General features: G+C 51.8%; 1 protein-coding gene across 1 annotated transcript; it reads left to right on the top strand.

Annotated features, from left to right (window-relative positions):
* Positions 1 to 8: 8 nt before the first annotated feature.
* LOC134012733 (phosphatidylinositol 3-kinase regulatory subunit alpha-like) lies at positions 9 to 21,538 on the top strand. Its single transcript, XM_062452275.1, has 4 exons — positions 9 to 106; positions 427 to 654; positions 1,327 to 2,133; positions 21,477 to 21,538. Exons 3-4 carry the CDS (start codon positions 1,788 to 1,790, stop codon positions 21,536 to 21,538), a joined length of 408 nt encoding a protein of 135 aa, XP_062308259.1. The 5' UTR covers positions 9 to 106; positions 427 to 654; positions 1,327 to 1,787.
* Positions 21,539 to 21,986: the final 448 nt, after the last annotated feature.

The raw sequence follows: 21,986 nt of genomic DNA, 5'->3' as shown, positions 1-21,986 counted from the left end.
CCATAGAGCAGCGTGCACCCGCAGTGGCACAGTGGCATCACGCGCTGGAACGCTGGCAAGGGTCACACAGGCACATCCCAAACAGCTACGGCAACCCAATCCCTAAGTAAGTCTGTTTAACAGTAATGTTTTGCAGATGCGCACATTTTCAGGTTGTGACAGCCCTGTTACGTAATTTATTATTCGTCCCAGACACAGCAAAGACAGAATAGGCTACTGCCACGCGGATAGTCTGTCGCAGTTTGTGAAGTAGGCGACGCACATGCTCGTGAACAGTAATGCGCTATTAATATTTAATTATTTTGGGGGGAGGGTGGGGTAGGCGGGACAATAGAAATAACATCTATACATTTAACAGCCAGACAGATTGTAGTTCACCGGTCATGTAGACTACTGCAGCCGTGCGCTTTTTTTTTCCACGAGGAGAATGTGCAGACGCCGGGGGTGTGGCCTCTGACATCAGCACGCGCGCCCTACTACAGAACGCGGTGGAACGGCAGACTAGACCAACGAGACACGCATCTTTCTGATGCACCTCAACGGCATCTGGGTTTTAATTTGATGTTTGTTTGTATCGTGTTTTGATTATAAAGTCGTATAGATTACTAACATCTATACAACCAAAGGATACCGCCGGAATAGCGATAAAGAACGGTAAGTTTTCTCCGCATTTTCGCATAGAGAGACTCGAGTTTCCACTCCGGCTCTGAAGTTCACATTTGCCCAGTCACGTTTTGTAATTGATACGTTTACGTGGCTTCGACCTATAGTGTACATTGTATGACAGCTGCTATCTCAAATATGATATTCAAAATATATATACGTAATTGCACAACAACAACGCCTTTTGAAACCCAACCTTCCTTTCTCATTTGCAACTGTGCATACATTTCCCTGCAAAATATTCCCACGCATTTTGCCGAGACTACTGCAAGCGCTGTTGCATCAAATATTCACAGTAATGCTTTTGTATGATTTATCAATACACTGTGCATGATAATAATATATACATTAAATAACTCAAATAAAATTTGACTCTGGAAAAACTGCTGTGTGGTTATGACGTTGTAACTTTAATTAAGTTTCAGGTGTGGCTGCAATGAGATATGTGTGTGTGCACTGCGTAGGAGAGAGAAAGAGAGAGAGAGTGTGTGTGAGAGAGAGAGTGTGCCAGATAAGAAGCCAAATTCTGCTCTGCAGTGGATTGGTATAACTCAGGTACGGGACGTGTGTGTGTGTGTGTGTTTGGCGTGTGGCCACACCTGAGAGAGAGACACGGAGGGAGAGAGGACAGCGGGATAATCTGATTCTCCCTCTATGCCGCAGAACATCGGCAACTTTACGGACTCCCTCTTTGATCTTCGGACCTCCTAAAAAAAGGCTCAAGGTCACCCCGTTCCAAACCCCCTCCTCCTCCACCCAGCGGACACGGAGCTGATCCTCAGCCTGGTCGCCAGTCCCTCTGCCTCCCTGCTCCTCCTCTATGCAGACACACCTGGATCCTGGCCCAGACCGAGCGCTGACTGGCCGCCGTGCTGCTCGCTAGCCCGTGGACCGAGCCCAGCAGAACCTCCTCTCTCCCCTTCCCTCCCCCCTCGGACTCCTCCCACCCCCTCCAGACGGAGAGACCCCCCCCCCCCCCCCCTCAGAGCGGACGCGGGACTTTGACGCCGGGGGCCGAAGTGCGGTGGTGGAGGAGGAGGGAGGCTGTTTTTGGCGTCGGTTCGAGTCCCAACCCGGCTCGTCTCCCTGAGGTTCCTCTCGAGGACCTATGAGCCTGGGCGGCCATGGCGGCTGACAGCCTTCAGTACCGCGCCCTCTTCGAGTACAAGCGGGAGCGCGGAGATGACATCAGCCTGCTGCCCGGTGACCTGCTCACCGTCCCCAAGGCGACCGGCGTCGCGGGCGACCACCAGGAGGGCAACGAGCGCAGCCCCAGAGGGTGGCTGCACGGGACCAACGAGCGCACCAAGGAGACCGGAGACTTTCCCGGCACCTTTGTGGAGTACCTGGGGCTGGTGCGAGGGGGCCTGCCCCCTGCCAAGCCCTGGCCCAGGCCTGTGCCACCCACCCCGGGGGGATCGCAGAGCGCCGTGGGCCCCCAGCCTCCGGGAGGCGGCAACGCCCCAGCAGGTGAGTCCAGTCGCGCCCGCGCTAGCTTCTTGAGGGTTGGGAGAGCCCTGTGGTCTTGAGACTCGTTTTTCCCACAATGCAATAGAACGCGGTTTGGCTTTCGCCATCTGACTCCCCCGCTGGGGGGTCAGATGGCTGAGTGGTTAGGGAATCGGGCTATCAATCAGACGGTTGCCGGATCGATTCCCGGCTGTGCCAAATGACGTGTCCTTGGGCAAGGCACTTCACCCTACTTGCCTCGGGGGGAATGTCCCTGTACTTACTGTAAGTCGCTCTGGATAAGAGCGTCTGCTAAATTACTAAATGTAAATCTCAAGGCACTGGGAGTCTCACTAACTATCTACCATGTAACATGAAAGCCAGTCCCCCTCTCTGAATCCCGCAGTGAGAGCCTGTGTGGAGGAATGAGCAGGTTATTAACGTGGCGTGTGTGTGCAGGGAGAGCTGTGCGTGTGAGTACGCTCCGGTGCATATCCTTGCTTGACTCGCAGGGCGGATGAGTTTGTTTTGACGTTTTATTCACTATCCAGACGTTATGGTGGGGAAGCGAGGGATGCGATGAAGCTCGTAGGCCCACGGTACGAGCTAGCAAAACGTTGCTCATCAAATGCTGTTGTCTGTTCTGCGAGGCTTTGATGTGTGTGTTGGACAGGTTAGCTCTGTTTTACACCTGCTCGTGTGTTTGGCTGGAGCTGGTGTTGTGTAAAGTGTGTGGCTGTTTTATTTATTGTGGGCTAAATGGGTCACATAGATAGACCTACAGATGCAGACAGACAGATGCAGGCAGACAGATGCAGACAGACAAATGCAGACAGACGGATGCCGACAGACGGATGCAGACAGACGGATGCAGACAGACGGATGCAGACAGACGGATGCAGACAGACGGATGCAGACAGACAGATGCAGACAGACAGATGCAGACAGACAGATGCAGACAGACAGACAGATGCAGACAGACAGATGCAGACAGACAGATGCAGACAGACAGATGCAGACAGACAGATGCAGACAGATGCAGACAGATGCAGACAGACCGATGCAGACAGACAGATGCAGACAGACCGATGCAGACAGACAGATGCAGACAGACGCACAGACAGACGCACAGACAGACGCACAGACAGACGCACAGACAGACGCACAGACAGACGAACAGACAGACGAACAGACAGACAGACAAACAGACAGACAAACAGATATCCAGACAGACGGCATGCTCTGCTAGACTTAGTCCTCGTCCCAGCGCTGCTCTCTCCCTCGTCTGTCATGGTCTCCTTTTCTCTTTTTGATGCGATTGGGCCAGGCCTGACGTGGGTTATTTATACACATCTCTCTCTCTCTCTCTCTCTGCCTCTGCCCTCTATCTCTTGCTGTGCCTCTCTCTCTCTTTCTACCGCTCTCTCTCCCTCGCCCCCATCTCTCTCTCTCTGGTCCTATGTGCAAGGTTTTTATGAGCTTCCCAGGCAGACAAGAATAGACCAGTTTTCTGTCCAGCCAGCCAGCCAACAATGCAAGGCTGAAGTTGTCTTGAATAATAGATTTTCTGGTGAATTGGCTGACTAACACTTCACCTTTCCACCAATCACAGACTCCCTCAGCATTTTTTTGTGAGCGGTAGGGTAGTGGGAATGAGTGATTGGCCTGACAGTTACCCAATCTGCACCACTCCCATCGCTGGTGACAAGCAGGCACATCCTGTTCTTGGTTTACCACCCTGCTGTGAAATACTACCAGCAATAGTCTGGAGTTTCTCTCTCCTCTCTCCTCTCTCCTCTCCAGACCAGAGAAGTTGAGTGAGGGTTATTTATGTTCCCAAGTCCTGTTGAGACTATGAAATCATGGCCACTCCAAAAACCGAAAAAAAAGAAAGAAAAGAAACTGCCGTGAATTATGCATGAGACCAGCACTCCTAACTGTGTCTCTCCTGTGTTCTCTGAGATTACATTGACTAGTCTGAGCCCTCCTTGCAGAGTTGGAATCGGATCTTGAATGCAAGCCTACACATTCCCCAGGGCTACGGCTAGCCGTAGGATTCCTAGTCAATTATGACACGCGCTAATGATTCTCTGATGATGCCATAACGAGTCTACCAGCAGGTGTGCTGGCGGTGTAGGCGGAGCCAGCTATGCTAATGAGGGTTCATTCAGGAGGTAATGGACTAATCCTACAGAGCCCGTGCTCTATGATTGGAGGAGACGAAGGCTGGTGGGAGGGGTCATTTGGCTCCCATGTGTGTGTCTGAAGCCTTTGATGTTAACGAAGGCTCCAATTAGATCAAATCAAATCAAATTTATTTGTATAGCCCTTTTTACACGCAAGCATGTCACAGAGGGCTTCACATACGCCCATAGAACTGCCCCTCAACCAACGTAAACCCTCAAGGAAGACAAGGAAAAACTCCCAGAAAAACTCTCAACAGGAGAAAAAATGGAAGAAACCTTGGGAGGAGCAATTCAGAGAGGGATCCCCTCCTCCAGAGACGGTTGGTGAGAGAGAGGAGCAGAACACAGGCTAAACATAGTCATACAGTGTCAATGGGTTTTGAAACACCAAAATCCATTGTTCAACTTTATAGATGTAGGACAGGACCGGGAGACTCGCGACCAGGTCCAGCGTTGGCCGACCGACGACCAGGCAGGTGCTGACAGGTCAAACCCCCCACACCACAAGGGATGTGGAAGGGAATTAGATCCCTCGGATCATATGTGCCTCCACATGCACAAGCTACACCACCTCTTGTGTGAGTCATAAAAAGTGTAAAATATACACAGTGTGTGCCATGTTGCATGTTACACACAGTGTCTGTGTGTGTGTGTTTTGATGAGGGAGTTGGTTGTTCTGTGCGGTGCGGCAAATGTAACCTTGGAGCACCTTCTGTGTGTCTTGCTAGTGGTGTGTGTGTGTGTGTGTGTTAGTTGACCCCGAAATGAGGTCTGGCCACATAGGCTGAAGCACCCATCACCCTCCGGTGCCCGCACACACACGCCAGGCCAAGCCGTAGACATAATGTACCGTTTTCAACCTCTGCGCTGTGTGGCCTAGATGGACTGTTTGTAGCATTCGTTATCCCCTGCCAGATCTCTCGCTCCCTTTCTCCTTCTCTCCCTCGCTCCCTCTCTCCCTCGCTCCCTTTCTCCTTCTCTCCCTCGCTCCCTCTCTCCCTCGCTCCCTCTCTCCCTCGCTCCCTTTCTCCTTCTCTCCCTCGCTCCCTCTCTCCCTCGCTCCCGTTCTCCTTCTCTCCCTCGCTCCCTCTCTCCCTCGCTCCCTTTCTCCTTCTCTCCCTCGCTCCCTCTCTCCCTCTCTCCCTTTCTCCTTCTCTCCTTCGCTCCCTCTCTCCCTCGCTCCCTTTCTCCTTCTCTCCCTCGCTCCCTCTCTCCCTCGCTCCCTTTCTCCTTCTCTCCCTCGCTCCCTCTCTCCCTCGCTCCCTTTCTCCTTCTCTCCCTCGCTCCCTCTCTCCCTCGCTCCCTCTCTCCCTCGCTCCCTTTCTCCTTCTCTCCCTCGCTCCCTCTCTCCCTCGCTCCCGTTCTCCTTCTCTCCCTCGCTCCCTCTCTCCCTCGCTCCCGTTCTCCTTCTCTCCCTCGCTCCCTCTCTCCCTCGCTCCCTTTCTCCTTCTCTCCCTCGCTCCCTTTCTCCTTCTCTCCTTCGCTCCCTCTCTCCCTCGCTCCCTTTCTCCTTCTCTCCCTCGCTCCCTTTCTCCTTCTCTCCCTTGCTCCCTCTCTCCCTCGCTCCCGTTCTCCTTCTCTCCCTCGCTCCCTCTCTCCCTCGCTCCCTTTCTCCTTCGCTCCCTCTCTCCCTCGCTCCCTTTCTCCTTCTCTCCTTCGCTCCCTCTCTCCCTCACTCCCTTTCTCCTTCTCTCCCTCGCTCCCGCTCCCTCTCTCCCTCGCTCCCTTTCTCCTTCTCTCCCTCGCTCCCTCTCTCCCTCTCTCCCTCTCTCCCTCGCTCCCTTTCTCCTTCTCTCCCTCGCTCCCTCTCTCCCTCGCTCCCTTTCTCCTTCTCTCCCTCGCTCCCTCTCTCCCTCTCTCCCTCTCTCCCTCGCTCCCTTTCTCCTTCTCTCCCTCGCTCCCTCTCTCCCTCGCTCCCTTTCTCCTTCTCTCCCTCACTCCCTCGCTCCCTCTCTCCCTCGCTCCCTCTCTCCCTCGCTCCCTTTCTCCTTCTCTCCCTCGCTCCCTCTCTCCCTCGCTCCCTTTCTCCTTCTCTCCCTCGCTCCCTCTCTCCCTCACTCCCTTTCTCCTTCTCTCCCTCGCTCCCTTTCTCCTTCTCTCCTTCGCTCCCTCTCTCCCTCGCTCCCTTTCTCCTTCTCTCCCTCGCTCCCTCTCCTTCTCTCCCTCGCTCCCTCTCTCCCTCGGTCCCTCTCTCCCTCGCTCCCTTTCTCCTTCTCTCCCTCGCTCCCTCTCTCCCTCGCTCCTTTTCTCCTTCTCTCCCTCTCTCCCTCGCTCCCTCTCTCCCTCGCTCCCTTTCTCCTTCTCTCCCTCGCTCCCTCTCCCTCGCTCCCTCTCCCTCCTCCCTTTCTCCCTCGCTCCCTTTCTCCTTCTCTCCCTCGCTCCCTCTCTCCTTCTCTCCCTCGCTCCCTCTCCCTCGCTCCCTTTCTCCTTCTCTCCCTTTCTCCTTCTCTCCCTCGCTCCCTCTCTCCCTCCCTCCCTCGCTCCCTCTCTCCCTCGCTCCCTCTCTCCCAGGCTCTCTCTTGTCACGTGCCCGTACAGTCTACGCCCCTTCTCGCTGTGGAGGCACAATTAGCCAAGCCAGCCGTCTGGTCGTCCTGCAGCGCGGCGCTCAGTAAACACGGGCCAGACCTTTATCCGAGGAGCACAGATCCAGGCTGATGACATGCCAGGGGTTTGATCTTCCCTGCGGGCTGATTGGCTGTCAGGTCGTGACGCTGACCTATTTGTTTTTCCCGATGAAACGCGGGGCTAAAGGGGGTCGGGGGGGGGGGGAGGGAGGGGGAGGGGGGGGGGGAGGAGGAGGAGGAGGAGGAGGAGGAGGAGGAGGGAGTTGATCTCCCTTGTCTCGTCGTTAGACTTTGCCTCTAGTCAGTCGTAAGTGTGATGTGTGTTGTGGGTAGGTGGGCCCTGTTCAGCTCAGCCTGATACCCCCCCCCACCACGTGGAAGGCGACTGTGTGTGAAGCGTGATTCTGCAGGGGTGCGGGGCCAGGTCAGAGGTCACGAGCAGGGCTGTGATGAACAGGGTAAGAGACTTGATAGATCCAGGCGTGGGAGGGGGGATGGTGTGAGGGGAGAGGGGATCGATGCAGGCCCCTGGTAGCCAAGTGAGCTGGCCTGGCTAAACAGCATCATTTGTGGTTATTTTTAGCCCGGGCCTTTCGGGAGCTGGGCTGTTTGTGCGAGCTTTGTGTTCTACCGGGGGGTCAGGATGCCCTTAGAAGTGTGTCTGTGTGGTGAAACACCGCAGGGGATTAGAGAGAGGTGGTGGAGGGTTAGGGGGGAACAGCAGTGGTTTTTATACGGAGGCCCTGCTTGTCTGTGTCCTCGCGACCATTGTGTATTCTACGTGGTGTTTTTATTGTGTTCATATTGGACTTGTTACAGTGTAAAGACTGGTACTAGAGCAGAAGGGGATTCGTGTAACGATCTGTCTTTTTTCTCAAGGTTTTAAAAAGGACACACTTGCTCATGATCTTGCCACTGACCCAAAGACATACCTCCTTGTTGAGAAGAAACATTCCTTTGGTTATGCGCGTGTGTGTGTGTGTGTGTGTTCTGTTCCAACACACTCCATGTGTCCTCCATGTGGAGGTGTGGGTGTGTGTGGAGGAGTTCTGGCAGGACACTCTTTGGCTCTGTCCTTCCCTTCCTCCCTCTCTCTCTCTCTCCCTTCCCCCCTCTCTCTCTCTCTCTCCTCCCTCCCCCCCACCCTCTCTCTCTCTCCCTCCCCCCCACCCTCTCTCTCTCTCTCTCTCTCTCTCTCTCTCTCTCTCTCTCTCTCTCTCTCTCTCCCCTCCCCCCCACCCTCTCTCTCTCTCCCTCCCCCCCACCCTCTCTCTCTCCCTCCCCCCCCCACCCTCTCTCTCTCCCCCTCCCCCCCACCCTCTCTCTCTCTCCCCCCCCCACCCTCTCTCTCTCTCAAGCATACACTCTCTCACGCACACAGAGAGTGTCCTACTTTCACAATCCCAGCTCAGTGGGTCTGCTTCACACATTTTTGGAAGCAGAAAGCAGATCCTCTTTTCATAGCAATTAGCGTTTCCTAATGAAGCACACCACTGCTACACCACTGTCAGCGAGCCCTTACTCTCAACCGCTCATCAGAAACGTACATCGTCACCTTCAAACCGACGGGGTCGGACGTTTATACAGTTAGGTCCATAAATATTTGGACATTGACACAATTTTCATCATTTTGGCTCTGTATACCACCACAATGGATTTGAAATGAAACAATCAAGATGTGCTTTAAGTGCAGACTTTCAGCTTTAATTTCAGGGTATTTACATCCAAATCAGGTGAACGGTGTAGGAATTACAACACATTTTATATGTGGCCCCCCTCTTTTTAAGGAACCAAAAATAATTGGACAAACTAACATAATCATAAATCTAATTGTTACTTTTAATACTTGGTTGCAAATCCTTTGCAGTCAATGACAGCCTGAAGTCTGGAACCCATAGACATCACCAGACGCTGGGTTTCGTCCCTGGTGATGCGCTGCCAGGCCTCTACTGCAACTGTCTTCAGTTCCTGCTTGTTCTTGGGGCATTTTCCCTTCAGTTTTGTCTTTAGCAAGTGAAATGCATGCTCAATTGGATTTAGGTCAGGTGATTGACTTGGCCATTGCAGAACATTCCACTTCTTTGCCTTAAAAAACTCTTTGGTTGCTTTCGCAGTATGCTTCGGGTCATTGTCCATCTGCACTGTGAAGCGCCGTCCTATGAGTTCTGAAGCATTTGGCTGAATCTGAGCAGATAATATTGCCAGAAACACTTCAGAATTCATCCTACTGCTTTTGTCAGCAGTCACATCATCGATAAATACAAGGGAACCAGTTCCATTGGCAGCCATACATGCTTACGCCATAACACTACCTCCACCATGCTTCACTGATGAGGTGGTATGCTTTGGATCATGAGCCGTTCCTTCCCTTCTCCATACTCTTCTCTTCCCATCATTCTGGTACAAGTTGATCTTGGTTTCATCTGTCCATAGGATGATGTTCCAGAACTGTACAGGCTCTTTTAGAGGTTTTTGGCAAACTCTAATCTGGTCTTCCTGTTTTTGAGACTCACCAATGGCTTACATCTTGTGGTGAACCCTCTGTATTTACTCTGGTGAAGTCTTCTCTTAATTTTTGACTTTGACACAGATACGCCTACCTCCTGGATAGTGTTCTTGATCTGGCCAACTGTTGTGAAGGGGTTTTTCTTCACCAGGGAAAGAATTCTTCTGTCATCCACCACATTTGTTTTCCGTGGTCTTCCGGGTCTTTTGGTGTTGCTGAGCTCACCAGTGCGTTCTTTCTTTTTAAGAATGTACCAAACAGTTGATTTGGCCACACCTAATGTTTTTGCTATCTCTCTGATAGGTTTGTTTTGATTTTTCAGCCTAACGATGGCTTGCTTCACTGATGGTGACAGCTCTTTGGACTTCATATTGAGAGTTGACAGCAACAGATTCCAAACACAAATACCATACTTGAAATGAACTCTAGACCTTTTATCTGCTCCTTGTGTGAATGAAATAACGAACTCCCATGAGGGAATAACATACACCTGGCCATGGAACAGCTGAGCAGCCAATTGTCCAATTACTTTTGGTCCCTTAAAAAGGGGGGGGCCACATATAAAATGTGTTGTAATTCCTACACCGTTCACCTGATTTGGATGTAAATACCCTGAAATTAAAGCTGAAAGTCTGCACTTAAAGCACATCTTGATTGTACCACCACAAATCCATTGTGGTGGTATACAGAGCCAAAATGATGAAAATTGTGTCAATGTCCAAATATTTATGGACCTAACTGTATAAAACATGACACCGACACAAAGTCGACTTCCTCTGAAGGAGCAAGAAGCGTCCGATTTCAACCCAGACGCTGAGATGAGAGTTGGGGGTTAAACCTGGACTTAGGCTACCAGGTGATCCCAGCGATGGTAAAGTACACCAACACGAGCTAGGAGCCACGCTGTAGTGAAGGGTTAGCATAGCACTGGTGCACCGTCACCCTCACAGACAGTAGGAACGACAGGGTTAGCATAGCACTGGTGCACCGTCACCCTCACAGACAGTAGGAACGACAGGGTTAGCATAGCACTGGTGCACCGTCACCCTCACAGACAGTAGGAACGACAGGGTTAGCATAGCACTGGTGCACCGTCACCCTCACAGACAGTAGGAACGACAGGGTTAACATAGCACTGGTGCACCGTCACCCTCACAGACAGTAGGAACGACAGGGTTAGCATAGCACTGGTGCACCGTCACCCTCACAGACAGTAGGAACGACAGGGTTAGCATAGCACTGGTGCACCGTCACCCTCACAGACAGTAGGAACGACAGGGTTAGCATAGCACTGGTGCATTGTCACCCTCACAGACAGTAGGAACGACAGGGTTAGCATAGCACTGGTGCATTGTCACCCTCACAGACAGTAGGAACGACAGGGTTAGCATAGCACTGGTGCACCGTCACCCTCACAGACAGTAGGAACGACAGGGTTAGCATAGCACTGGTGCACCGTCACCCTCACAGACAGTAGGAACGACAGCTCAAGCCCCGCAGGTATGCTAATGCACGTGACCTCTTCGGTGTTAGCGATTTTAATCGAACATCGAACATTTTAATGTTCGATTTATAACCTCTGTTTTGAAAGTCAATTACCGGGGTTGTGAAGTGTGAGTTCAATTGATGAATCGCTTCGGGGGGTAGGGGGGGAGGGGGGGAGGGGGGGGGGGGGGGGAGGGGGGGGGGGGTACTATAGGGAAATCAGGTTATAAGTACAATACATGGTTCTAATAAATAATGGGGTTGGAACAGACATGAATAAAACAAGAGGAGACCAGGAGATCGACAGAGAGGTTGAAGATGGGTTCTCCGGCGGTGAAAATCATTCATTTCATCTCATGGAAGGAGGAGGTGTGTGTGTGTGTGTGTCTAATACCGAAGCTATAGTCACTCACTCCAGGGACTAGCATCTACCTGGGGTCCATCCAGTCATTGGGCTGTGACTAGATTGAGGGTTTATTGACGACTTCTTGCTTAAAACACAGTGCATTACAAAATGGTATCTTGTACATTTGTATTTTTTGTAATATTTGTATTTTTATATTGTAATTTACGGCAACTTATATTTTATTTTATTGTATATTTAATTCTATTCTAATCCCACTTAGTACTGCTAGTTTATGTACCCTTAGTATAGATAGTCCACATATTTAAATTTTAGGTATATGTTTATTGTATGCACCTTCCTGCCAAAGCAAATTCCTTGTCTGTGAAAACTTTCATGGCGAATACATCCCATTCTGATTCTGATTCTGATTCTGATATAGAGTGGAGGGAAGCTGAACATCTCAGCTCTGCTCTCCCTAACTTCCCCTGGGAGAGAGAGAGGAGGGGTGGAGGGCTGGAGGAGGGGGGCTGGAGGAGGGGGGCTGGATGAGGGAGGGGGGGGCTTGGAATTGCTCCACCACAGCCTGCATTACCACAGGTGAATGCACTTGTCAAAACTGAAAAATTGATACATGCCGTTGATTCCTTTTCTCCCATCCCCAAATGTTATCTTTATTTTATCTTTTATTACTTTGTTTCCAGTTTATTTTATTTGACTACTGTACTAAATGTACAGCAACAAAACCGTCTGTTCTATGTGGTGTTTTTATGGATGTTTTCGACACTCAAACACACACACAAAGAAAATGTTTCAGTTTACCATCTCTTCCCTCAGAGGTGGGTCTTGGGGGTGTTTATGTGTGGACAAGCCCACAGGGTGCAGCTGTTGTAGAGGAGGTCCTGTTCTAGCATTCCTCTCCTCGTCTTCCTCGAATCCCTGTTTGGGAGGGTTATAAACACCAGGCTTTCCGCAGGAGAAACTGCCACTCGTAAATCTGTGTTTCTCTCCTGTTTGGGACCGTTTCGGAAAGAGATTTCTGAGAAGGAGACGACCTCCCCCCGCCACCATCACCACCACCACCATCACCACCACCACCATCACCACCACCACCATCATCATCACCACCACCACCATCACCACCACCACCATCACCACCACCACCATCATCATCACCACCACCATCATCACCACCACCACCATCACCACCACCACCACCATCACCACCACCATCATCATCACCACCACCATCATCACCACCACCACCATCACCACCACCACCATCACCACCACCACCACCACCATCACCACCACCACCATCACCACCACCACCATCACCACCACCACCATCACCACCACCACCATCATCACCACCACCAGCATCACCACCACCACCATCACCACCACCACCATCATCACCACCATCATCACCACCATCATCACCAGCACCACCACCAGCATCACCAGCACCATGGGACCTGCTTTCTCTCAATATCCCGTTTTACTTCAGGGGCAATTTATGACCACCTATAAAGCGACATGCTTTTTATGCCCTGGATTTAACGTCCATCTCCTCCGTGCATATCGAGGCTCTCTGAACAGCCCCCCTGCCCCCAGCCCCCCTGCCCCCAGCCCCCCTGCCCCCAGCCCCCCTGCCCCCAGCCCCCCTGCCCCCAGCCCCCCAGCCCCCCTGCCCCCAGCCCCCCTGCCCCCAGCCCCCCTGCCCCCAGCCCCCCAACGCTCGTTTGAGCAGTTTAATTTAGTCATTTGGAGGCACTAAAAGATCTTAAGTGTGGTTTTGTTTCAGGACCGTCTAAGGGCAGGAGGGTTTTCCAGGTCCAAAGTGTCGACTTTATTTAGCTACATGTTTCCACTTGCTTTCATATCCCATTAAATGGTATCGGGCAAAATAAATGCAACTGGTTCAATGTCTCTCGCCCTCTCACGCTCTCTCTTAAACCCTCTCTCAATGCTTTCATTGTGTTGGAGCCACGGAAGGGGAGAGTACAGCTTGGCAGTACTGGCACGAGTGTGTGTGTGTGTGTGTGTGTGTGTGTGTGTGTGTGTGTGTGTGAGAGAGAGAGAGAGGGTGTGTGTAGGGGGGTGGGGTACAGGGTGTTAACTGTGAGCAGAGTTGCCAGTTGGGGCTACAGGATGCCAACTGTCAGGGCGAGTGAGGTGAAAGAGACTCTGTTGGTCCTGGGGGATCACTCACACACTCATACACACACCCTCACACACACACAGACCCTCACACACACACACACCCTCACACACACACACTCACACTCACTGACACACACAGACAAATTTGCTATTCCGAAGTGAAACTCAACGATGTTTGTTCTCGTTTTGGAGTCGCTCCTTGAAAATGCCTTATTTTATTACCCTGCAAACAGCCTTCAGAAGCATTATGCACAACAAGATCATTACAGTTTACACAGTTAGCTGAATCCAATTTACGTAAGCAAGCATATTTGTCATCGTCAATTCAGCAAGGCGTTTTCCTTTTTCTCTTTGTTTTCTGCGTGTACGGACATTTTCTGGGACTGGGAATGCAGTTCCTCGTGAGCGCCGCTCGTTTCACCAGGAAGGCGACCCCGGGGGCAGAGCGCCGCTCGTTTCACCAGGAACGGGATCGGCGGATCGCTGAGTGCCTCGCTGTGTTTGAGCGCTGATGTCAGTTCCTGTGAAGGAACAAAGAGAGCTCGCCCCCGAACGCTCGGAGCGCCGCTGGTGTTCCAGCTTACGACAAGATCTCAGGAGCAAACTAGGTCAAGCTTTCCCCCACGCCAGCAGTTCCTCTCCCTCATCCACCCATCTTGCCCCCTGAAGTTAAACAGTTCTTCCTGACTCCCTGCCCCCCTTACCCCCGTCCCCTCATCCCCCTGTGTTCTTTCATCTTGGAGAGAAATGTGCACCGTCTTCCAAAGACACACGCACCAGATACATGACTGATGCCTCAGCCAATACGTCCTAAGCAGTTCTGTATGTTGACTCAGGTGTTGATGGTGGTGGTGGGGGAGGGGGGGGGGGCAGGGCCACACCTTCCTAGAGAGCAGGCTTGATGCGGTCGCCTTCCACCCTCGGTTGTGTGTCGTCTTCAAAACATTTAGTTTGAGCTCTTAGAAGTGTGACAACATAATTCCAGGGGAAATGAAAAAGAAACTATTCCGGGACCTTGTGTAAATGACTGCGTGACCCAATCGCACACCCACGCACACACACACACACACCCACCCACCAAAAACTGTGGAGTGTGTGTTTGCTTACACAGACGCTCTCTGCCATGGTGACCCAGTATCCGGGTGTGTTTGAGGAGCGCTGCTCAGGTTAAACACACTGTCTCAGTGTACACACGTGGGCCTAGTCGCTGTGTACCAAGGAGAAGAGACGGTCTTTGTTTGATGGGCCTCTCTCTGTGTGCTCTGCCCAGCCGTGGAACCAGTGGTGTGGCAAATCTGTTGGTGTGCTTTCGATTATCTGTTGGATGAATGGGAGCACTGCGTGAGCCTGTCCTTTGGTTATTGACTGGGGGAGGAGAAAGTTCCATATTGACTCGATACTGTAGCTCGTTTCAAAACATGTTTGGTTGGAGTGTCCCGTGGCTATCTAATGAACCATGATTTATCATTTCAGATGCAAGCAAGCTGCCCTCTGGTAGAATATTCCTGAGGAGAACGTGCATTGGAAGAGCCTCCTTATATTGTATATGGCTTACATGAAAGAACGCCAGAATCAAACCTAGAAGGAACTGTCCCGCCTTCTGGCGACGCTTACGTGGGAACGTGGGGAAGGTTTTGTGTGTGTGCGTGTGTGTTGTTGGCCGGGAGATGTGGGTGAGTCGAGGCAGGGAGGTGCAGGGAGAGTTTTGCTGACTCAGGGTGTGTGTGTGTGTGTGTGTGTGTGTGAGTGAAGAGAGAAACCTACACGTGGTGTTTTTCCATTGTGGGATCAAGTCACGCAATCGTAAGGTCAGCACTTGGTCCCTGCAGGTCAGGTGTGTTTACTTCTCTGTCCTCCTTGGTCCCTCCTCGCGTCTGTAACGTGAGTGGATGTTTACCTCGGGTCTTTCTAAGTCGGGTCTTTTTCCGTCATGGGATGTGGACAGGCTCACTGTGTGTGTGTTGCGTGTGTGTGAGTGATGGCGTATATGTAAGTGGAGTGCGTGTGTGTGTGTGCTCTCATGCACGCATGTTCCTTCCACCTTCTCACAAGCGCCTGATTTCCATGATCAGGTAGGCGCACCTCCCGTGTTCCGGCTGTGTGATTGCGGACGGTGTTTTTCCACAGAGGTCTTTGTGGAAATGCCTAATGATATTCCTTGAGCTCATTTCCCCCTCCTTTCTACACGCGCGTCGCCTACAGAAGTCGAGATGGGATCTAACAGGAATCCATTACCAGCAAGGCTGAAATCCCCGCAATTCTCTCTCTCTCTCTCTCTCTCTCTCTCTCTCTCTCTCTCTCTCTCTCTCTCTCTCTCTCTCTCTCTCTCTCTCTCTCTCTCTCTCTCTCTCTCTCTCTCTCTCTCTCTCGAGCAAGTCTCTCTCTCGAGCAAGTCTCTCTCTCTCGTCTCTCTCTCTCTCTCTCTCGAGCAAGTCTCTCTCTCTCGTCTCTCTTTGAAGGCCGAGACAGCGATGCCAGACGGAGATACGCTCCGGCTAGAATAATACCTGTGTTTACCATTCCTCCGCCCTTCCCCTTTTCTCTCCCTCTCTGTTGTTCTCCGTCTTCCAAAAGAACGCGTCGGTCGATCTGATAGGAGTCGGTTTGTGTCCATCAGGACCAAAGTAATGTGGTGCCAAAGTGGAGATGGAAGGTAGTATTTTCTAACACGCACACTCTCAGACTCGCGAGCGTGATGGTAATTGCTTCTTAAGTTGATTGATCTGTTCTCGGGGTCTGTGTGCCTGGTGGAGGCCAGCGCGGAGCGGGCCAGCGTGATTACGGGATGAGGAATGGCTGCTCCAGAGAGGACAGTGTGTGTTATTAATGCAGCTCAGAGATGAGAGATGCTTAGTGTGTTTCTATTGGATACACTATCTCTCTCTCTCTCGCTCTCTCTTTCTGTCTCTCTCTTTCTGTCTCTCTCTCTTTCTGTCTCTCTCCCTTTCTCTCTCTCCCTTCTCCTCTGAAGTCAGTTCTGATCAATCTTCACAAAATGTACGTGTTTGTGTGTGTGTGTGTGTGTGGGCGGTGGTGTGTGTGGGGTGGGGTTGAACTGCCCCCGAACCTGCTCCTTTCGGTTTGGCTCGAAGGATATCTGCCTCTCCTCCGCCCTCTCACCACCCCTTCATCCTTCCCTCCCCTCTCTTCTCCGCCCTCTCACCACCCCTTCATCCTTCCCTCCCCTCTCTCCTCCACCCTCACACCACCCCTTCATCCTTCCCTCCCCTCTCTCCTCCGCCCTCTCACCACCCCTTCATCCTTCCTTCCCCTCTCTCCTCCGCCCTCACACCACCCTTCATCCTTCCCTCCCCTCTCTCCTCCGCCCTCACACCACCCTTCATCCTTCCCTCCCCTCTCTCCTCCGCCCTCACACCACCCTTCACCCTTCCCTCCCTCTCTCGTCTGGACTCTCGTCAGTGATCAGTTCATACCAGCGCTGCTGCTGGACGACTCGCAGCAGAAGGAAAAAACGAAAACAACAAGATACTCTTTAAGACGTCGACCTGGACAGGAACCGAGAGCTTAGGTCGGGGGTTCAGGGATCGTGCTGGGAGGATCGTGCTGGGAGGATCGTGCTGGGAGGATCGTGCTGGGAGGAACGTTCTGTGAGGAACGTTCTGGAAGGAACGACGAGTTCTTCACGCCAGCCGGAAGAGGGGAAAGTTCTCGAAGTTCACGAAGGCCGCGGCCCTCTGAGGGCTTGGAGTGACAGGCAGGAAACGATCGCTCTCTCTCTCTCTCCCTCTCTCAGTCACTCAAACTCTCTCTCCCTGTCTCTTTCTCCCTCTCTCTCTCCCTCTCTCTGTCACTCACACTCTCTCCCCCTCCCCTCCCCCCTCCCTCTTTTTCTCCCAAGACAAATGGAAACACCCAACGCCCCACACCTCTTTGTTTGGAAGCAAGGTCAGGACAAATGTCTTGGCTTTTGCTTCAGATCCCAGTCAGTTTATGGGAGGAGGCAGACAGCCATGGGGGAGGGCGTCTTCCGCAACTCTCAAACTCTCCTACGAACCTCATATCTGCTAATGAAGCTTCATGGTGTAGTTTTTAAGGGCTTCTTTGAAAGAGCACACCATCTGGAGCGGCCGGTCGGAGGGACTGAGGTCATAGTATCTTCGTAGCGGACAGAACTAGACTCGGGCCAGGTCCACTCCGCTCTGCGTCAGACGGTCAACACGGCCTCTTCCCCGGTTCCCCCGGGCTCCGGCATAAACACCCGTGCCGTCGCCATGACGACGACCGGGGAATGTTCTGGATGTTGGGCGTTGCGGCTAGGCAGCTTTTAGATTTTTTTTTTTTGGCCTGTAGCTGAATTGTGACCACATCATTGTAGGCTGCCCGCCTCCTTAGGTCATGCCAGGTCAGGTCAGATCCTTCCTGTCTTCTGGACGTAACATGGAGGTTTTGGGGCCCCCCTGCCTCCCCTGCCTCCCAGCATGGGGCCCCCCTGCCTCCCAGCATGGGGCCCCCCTGCCTCCCAGCATGGGGCCCCCCTGCCTCCCAGCATGGGGCCCCCCTGCCTCCTAGCATGGGGCCCCCCTGCCTCCCAGCATGGGGCCCCCCTGCCTCCCAGCATGGGGCCCCCCTGCCTCCCAGCATGGGGCCCCCCTCATCCCGCTCCGCTCATCACGCCTCTCCCTCGCTTCAGGATCCACTTTCAAATATGTACTCTGACTTTATTGCATCGTTTTATGAGACACAGAAGGGCAAGTGCGTGTGTGTGTGTGTGTCCCCCTCTCTGTCTTACCTGTGCTGTGTGATGGGCCAGTCAGCCTGATGTGTGTCACACTGTATTACTCTTCTCATGTATCTTCGCAGGCTGCCTCTACTCTGGGGGGATTCAATTATACTCCCTATAGCGCACCCACACACACACACACACACACACACAGCCCTCCGTGCAGTTTACTGTTACCTCGTTACTCCTCTGAAAAACTCTTTCATTTAGGCTTTTCTCATTCAATCACTGACTGGTATTCCTGAGTCTGTCCCAGCCGGCGCAATATATCATTACCTGTTTTACCAGTTAAAACAATCATTAGTTCATCGGTCTTTCTATCATTCATCCATCCGTCTCTTATTTAATCACACATTACGGCCCCTCCTGCCCATCTCTCGGTACCATTCCCAAAAACCTTATTTATCTAGCGGTTAGCAATTCCTAATCTATTTATCATTTCATATTGTGTTTTTTAAAATAAGTTTTTTTTTCTACCTAAAGCAGTTCAAAAGACAATTTTTTTTTTGGGGGGGGGGGGGGGGGTACTGAATCGATGTGTTCCAATCTTTACAAAAGAAAAATGCTTGAGTTTAAGCTCTGTGGTGAAAATGTGCCCACCATCATGTCAGGCCAGGGCAGTAAGCCTCGACCCTGGCACACTGTCCCTCGCTGGGGAGACAAGACAACCACAGAAAAATATCCCCCCCGCTCATCATCTCCCTCGAGGAATTGTAAATCCCTCTCCCCGAGGCCTGATCCGCCAGTAATTCAGGAATATCTCTCCTCCATTTCCCGGGATCAAGCAGGAAATCTAGGAGTGTCCTGTCCAGGGATGGGGCCTCCAGACTGGGCTCAGGAGAGGCGATACGAAGCCTGGCTCCTGGAGCTCCAGGGGCTTGCTGTTGTCCGGGCTAAATCCCTGCTAATCCATTACTGAATGGATCGAGGCTGAATGTCCGAGGACCCTGAACAGTAACACGCTGACAGACAGAAAGGTAGTTAAACGGAGCGTGGAGGAGCAATAGAAGGAGATGGGAAAAAGAAAAAAAAGAACGAAAGAAATAAGAATGAGATTAGAGGGGATGGGAGTGGTGGAGCCCAACGCTGAACGGCAAAATCACGGTGATTTCGCCGCGGATGCTAGAAGCTAGATCTGTGGCCGAGCTCTCAGAAATAACTATCAGAGAGAGAAAGAGAGGCGGACAGATGGAGAGACGAGGTGAGGAAAACGGAGACTTCAAAACCACTAGCGAGGGAAATCACTGTCATTTAGGTCTGGAGTGAGAAGGCGTGAAGAAAGGAGAGAGAGAGTGAGAGAGAGCAAGATGATCGACCAGGGAAATTGACGTCATTTAGAACTAGTCCACATCTAGGTGCGAGTAAGAAAAGAGTCGATCTCTGTCTGTCTGTCTGTCTGTCTGTCTCTCTCTTGACTGTCTGTGTCTGTCTTCCACTCCCTCTCTCCCATATCTCCCTCCCTCTCCCTCCCTCTCTCTCTCTCTCTCTCTCTCTCTCTCTCTCTCTCTCTCTATCTATCTCCATCCTGAGCTGTAGTTGCCAGGGTTGTGGGGTTTTGAAGAGAAGGAAGTATTTTCTGCAGCTAGCTAGATGAGGCCCAAAATAGACTTCCAGCTCCGAGGATAAGGATCAAACGGGCCTGCCTGTTGCTGGCACAGGCCTCCCCGCTGGCTGGGAGAGGGAGGATGAGGAGGGGGGGAGGCGTTTGGGTGGAAATGGGACATGATAGGGCGGGGTAAGGGGCTCGTTGTAATGTGTGTGTGTGAGAAAGGGAGAGGGAGAAGTTTTAAGCTGGTGGGATGGGCTGGAGGAATGATTAGGATTTTATTTTAAATTGGAGCCCAAGGGAGAGCACCACCCCTCTCTGTCTCTCCCTCTTTTGTTGAAAGGAGAACAGACGCATTGCGGGGGCTGGGGGGGCTGGGGGGCTGGGGGGGCTGGGGGGTGTATAACAGTGAACCTCCCCAAAAATTTAGTTTAATCACTGCACCAACCACTTTGGTTACTCCCCTGTTAAACTACCAGGGATGGAGGGGGCGGGGGGTGGCAGGAGGAGGGGAGGGGGAGGGGAGGGGGAGGTTTAGGACTCCCAGGAGGAGAAGGAGGAAAGGGAGGGAGGCAGGGAGGCAGGGAGGCAGGGAGGCAGGGAGGGAGGGAGGCAGGGAGGCAGGGAGGGAAAGGGAACTAAATCATCCGCCCACGCAGAGCTGCTCAGTTTTTCCCCGTCCCGCCGTTCCCATGGCGATGCCTACAGGTATGTCTCCCGGGGTTACCGGGAGAAGGCCACAGAACTCACTCCTCCTCCTCCTCCATGTTTCCCTGCTCTGACTGATAATGGCCCAATCCTCAGCTACGGGTAAATGAGGTGTCCCCTGTGGCCAATGGATTTTCCTCCAGGGATTGTTCTCCTGCTTGTGTGTGTGTGTGTGTGTGTGTGTTTAGTTGACCTTTTCAACTGCTGTGGTTCTGATTAACAGGTTTGATGCCGGAGCCGGTTTGAAACACAGACCTCATCCCCCTTCTGCCCTGCTGCCCCTTGTTACAGTTTTAATGGTCACTTAGGAGTTTGTTGTTTTAATTGCCAATTATTCCTCATGGCAGCAAAATAATGGGGAATGCTTGAATGCTTTTGGGTGTCCGTTCCTGCGAATTTCATCAGATTGACTGATTTTATCCTTCAGAAATGTGTGTGAGTTTCTCTGAAGTGTGTGTGTGTGTGTGTGTGTGTGTGTGTGTGTGGCCAGGGGTTGAAGATAAAGACTGAGTAGACCTTTACAAAAAAAACGTCAAGAATGGTCAGTCCATCATGCATTGCATTTGGTCCAGATAGGAACACACACACACACACACACACCATGGTCCACTGCCCTTCAGCTATCAGATGAAACATTCTATCAACTCTGCAGAGGCAATCATTGAAGAAAAACAGCACTTCTTCTTTGGCAATCGTGGGTTTGAGGTAGAGCAGAGAATATTCTCCAGGAGATACTTCCCTGTGAAGTAGGGTCTGCTTCAGGGATAAGGTTCCTATATCTCCCTCCACACACACACACACACACTGGGAATCCAATCATCACTGCATCCTGTCACTTCATAGGTGCACTACACGTGTGTGTGTGTGGTGTTTGTGTGTGTGTGTGATGGACAGCATCCCAGCAAGGGAACAGAGCCTGTCTACCTGTACTGATGGATGCAAGAGAAAGGGGAAAATGAGCCATCATTGTTTTCTTTCCTTCTCATCCCTCCTTCTAGAAATCTCTCTCTTCTCACATTCCCCCCCCCCCCCCCCCAGTGTTAGGGTTAGGGTCACTTCCTGTTTAATCCAGCAGTACTCATCATTAATCCTAATACCGTCTCATCCCTGCTGTAGGACTCACCTTGTACCACGCAAGGTTCTCCCGTATTACTCAGATTAAACACAGAATTGTTTAACTTCTACGGCCGAGCGACCTGCTGTCTTTGTGTCTGTTGTGAAATGTGTTCTATGAAGTCTGGAGCCTCCACACACACACACACACACACACACACATACACACTGTACATGCGCACACACACACACACACACACACACACACACACACACACACATACACTGTACATGCGCACACACACACACACACACACACACACACTGTACATGCACACACACACACACACACACATACACTGTACATGCGCACACACACACACACATGCAGACATGTACTACAAACACAGCACATCAAACACATAGTAAACACTACACACACACATTGCACATCGCACACATATTATGCACAAACATTTGTCATCAGTTATCTCCTAATAGCCATGGTATCATTATCATCTTATCCCCTAACCCTCTCACACCCTGGTTTATAAACCCCCACCTCCCCTCTCC

The sequence above is a fragment of the Osmerus eperlanus genome, chromosome 26, assembly GCF_963692335.1.
Source record: "Osmerus eperlanus chromosome 26, fOsmEpe2.1, whole genome shotgun sequence".
Classification (NCBI taxonomy): Eukaryota; Metazoa; Chordata; class Actinopteri; order Osmeriformes; family Osmeridae; genus Osmerus; species Osmerus eperlanus.
The sequence above is the reverse complement of the archived record's forward strand: the minus strand, read 5'-3'. Positions and strand labels throughout refer to the sequence as shown.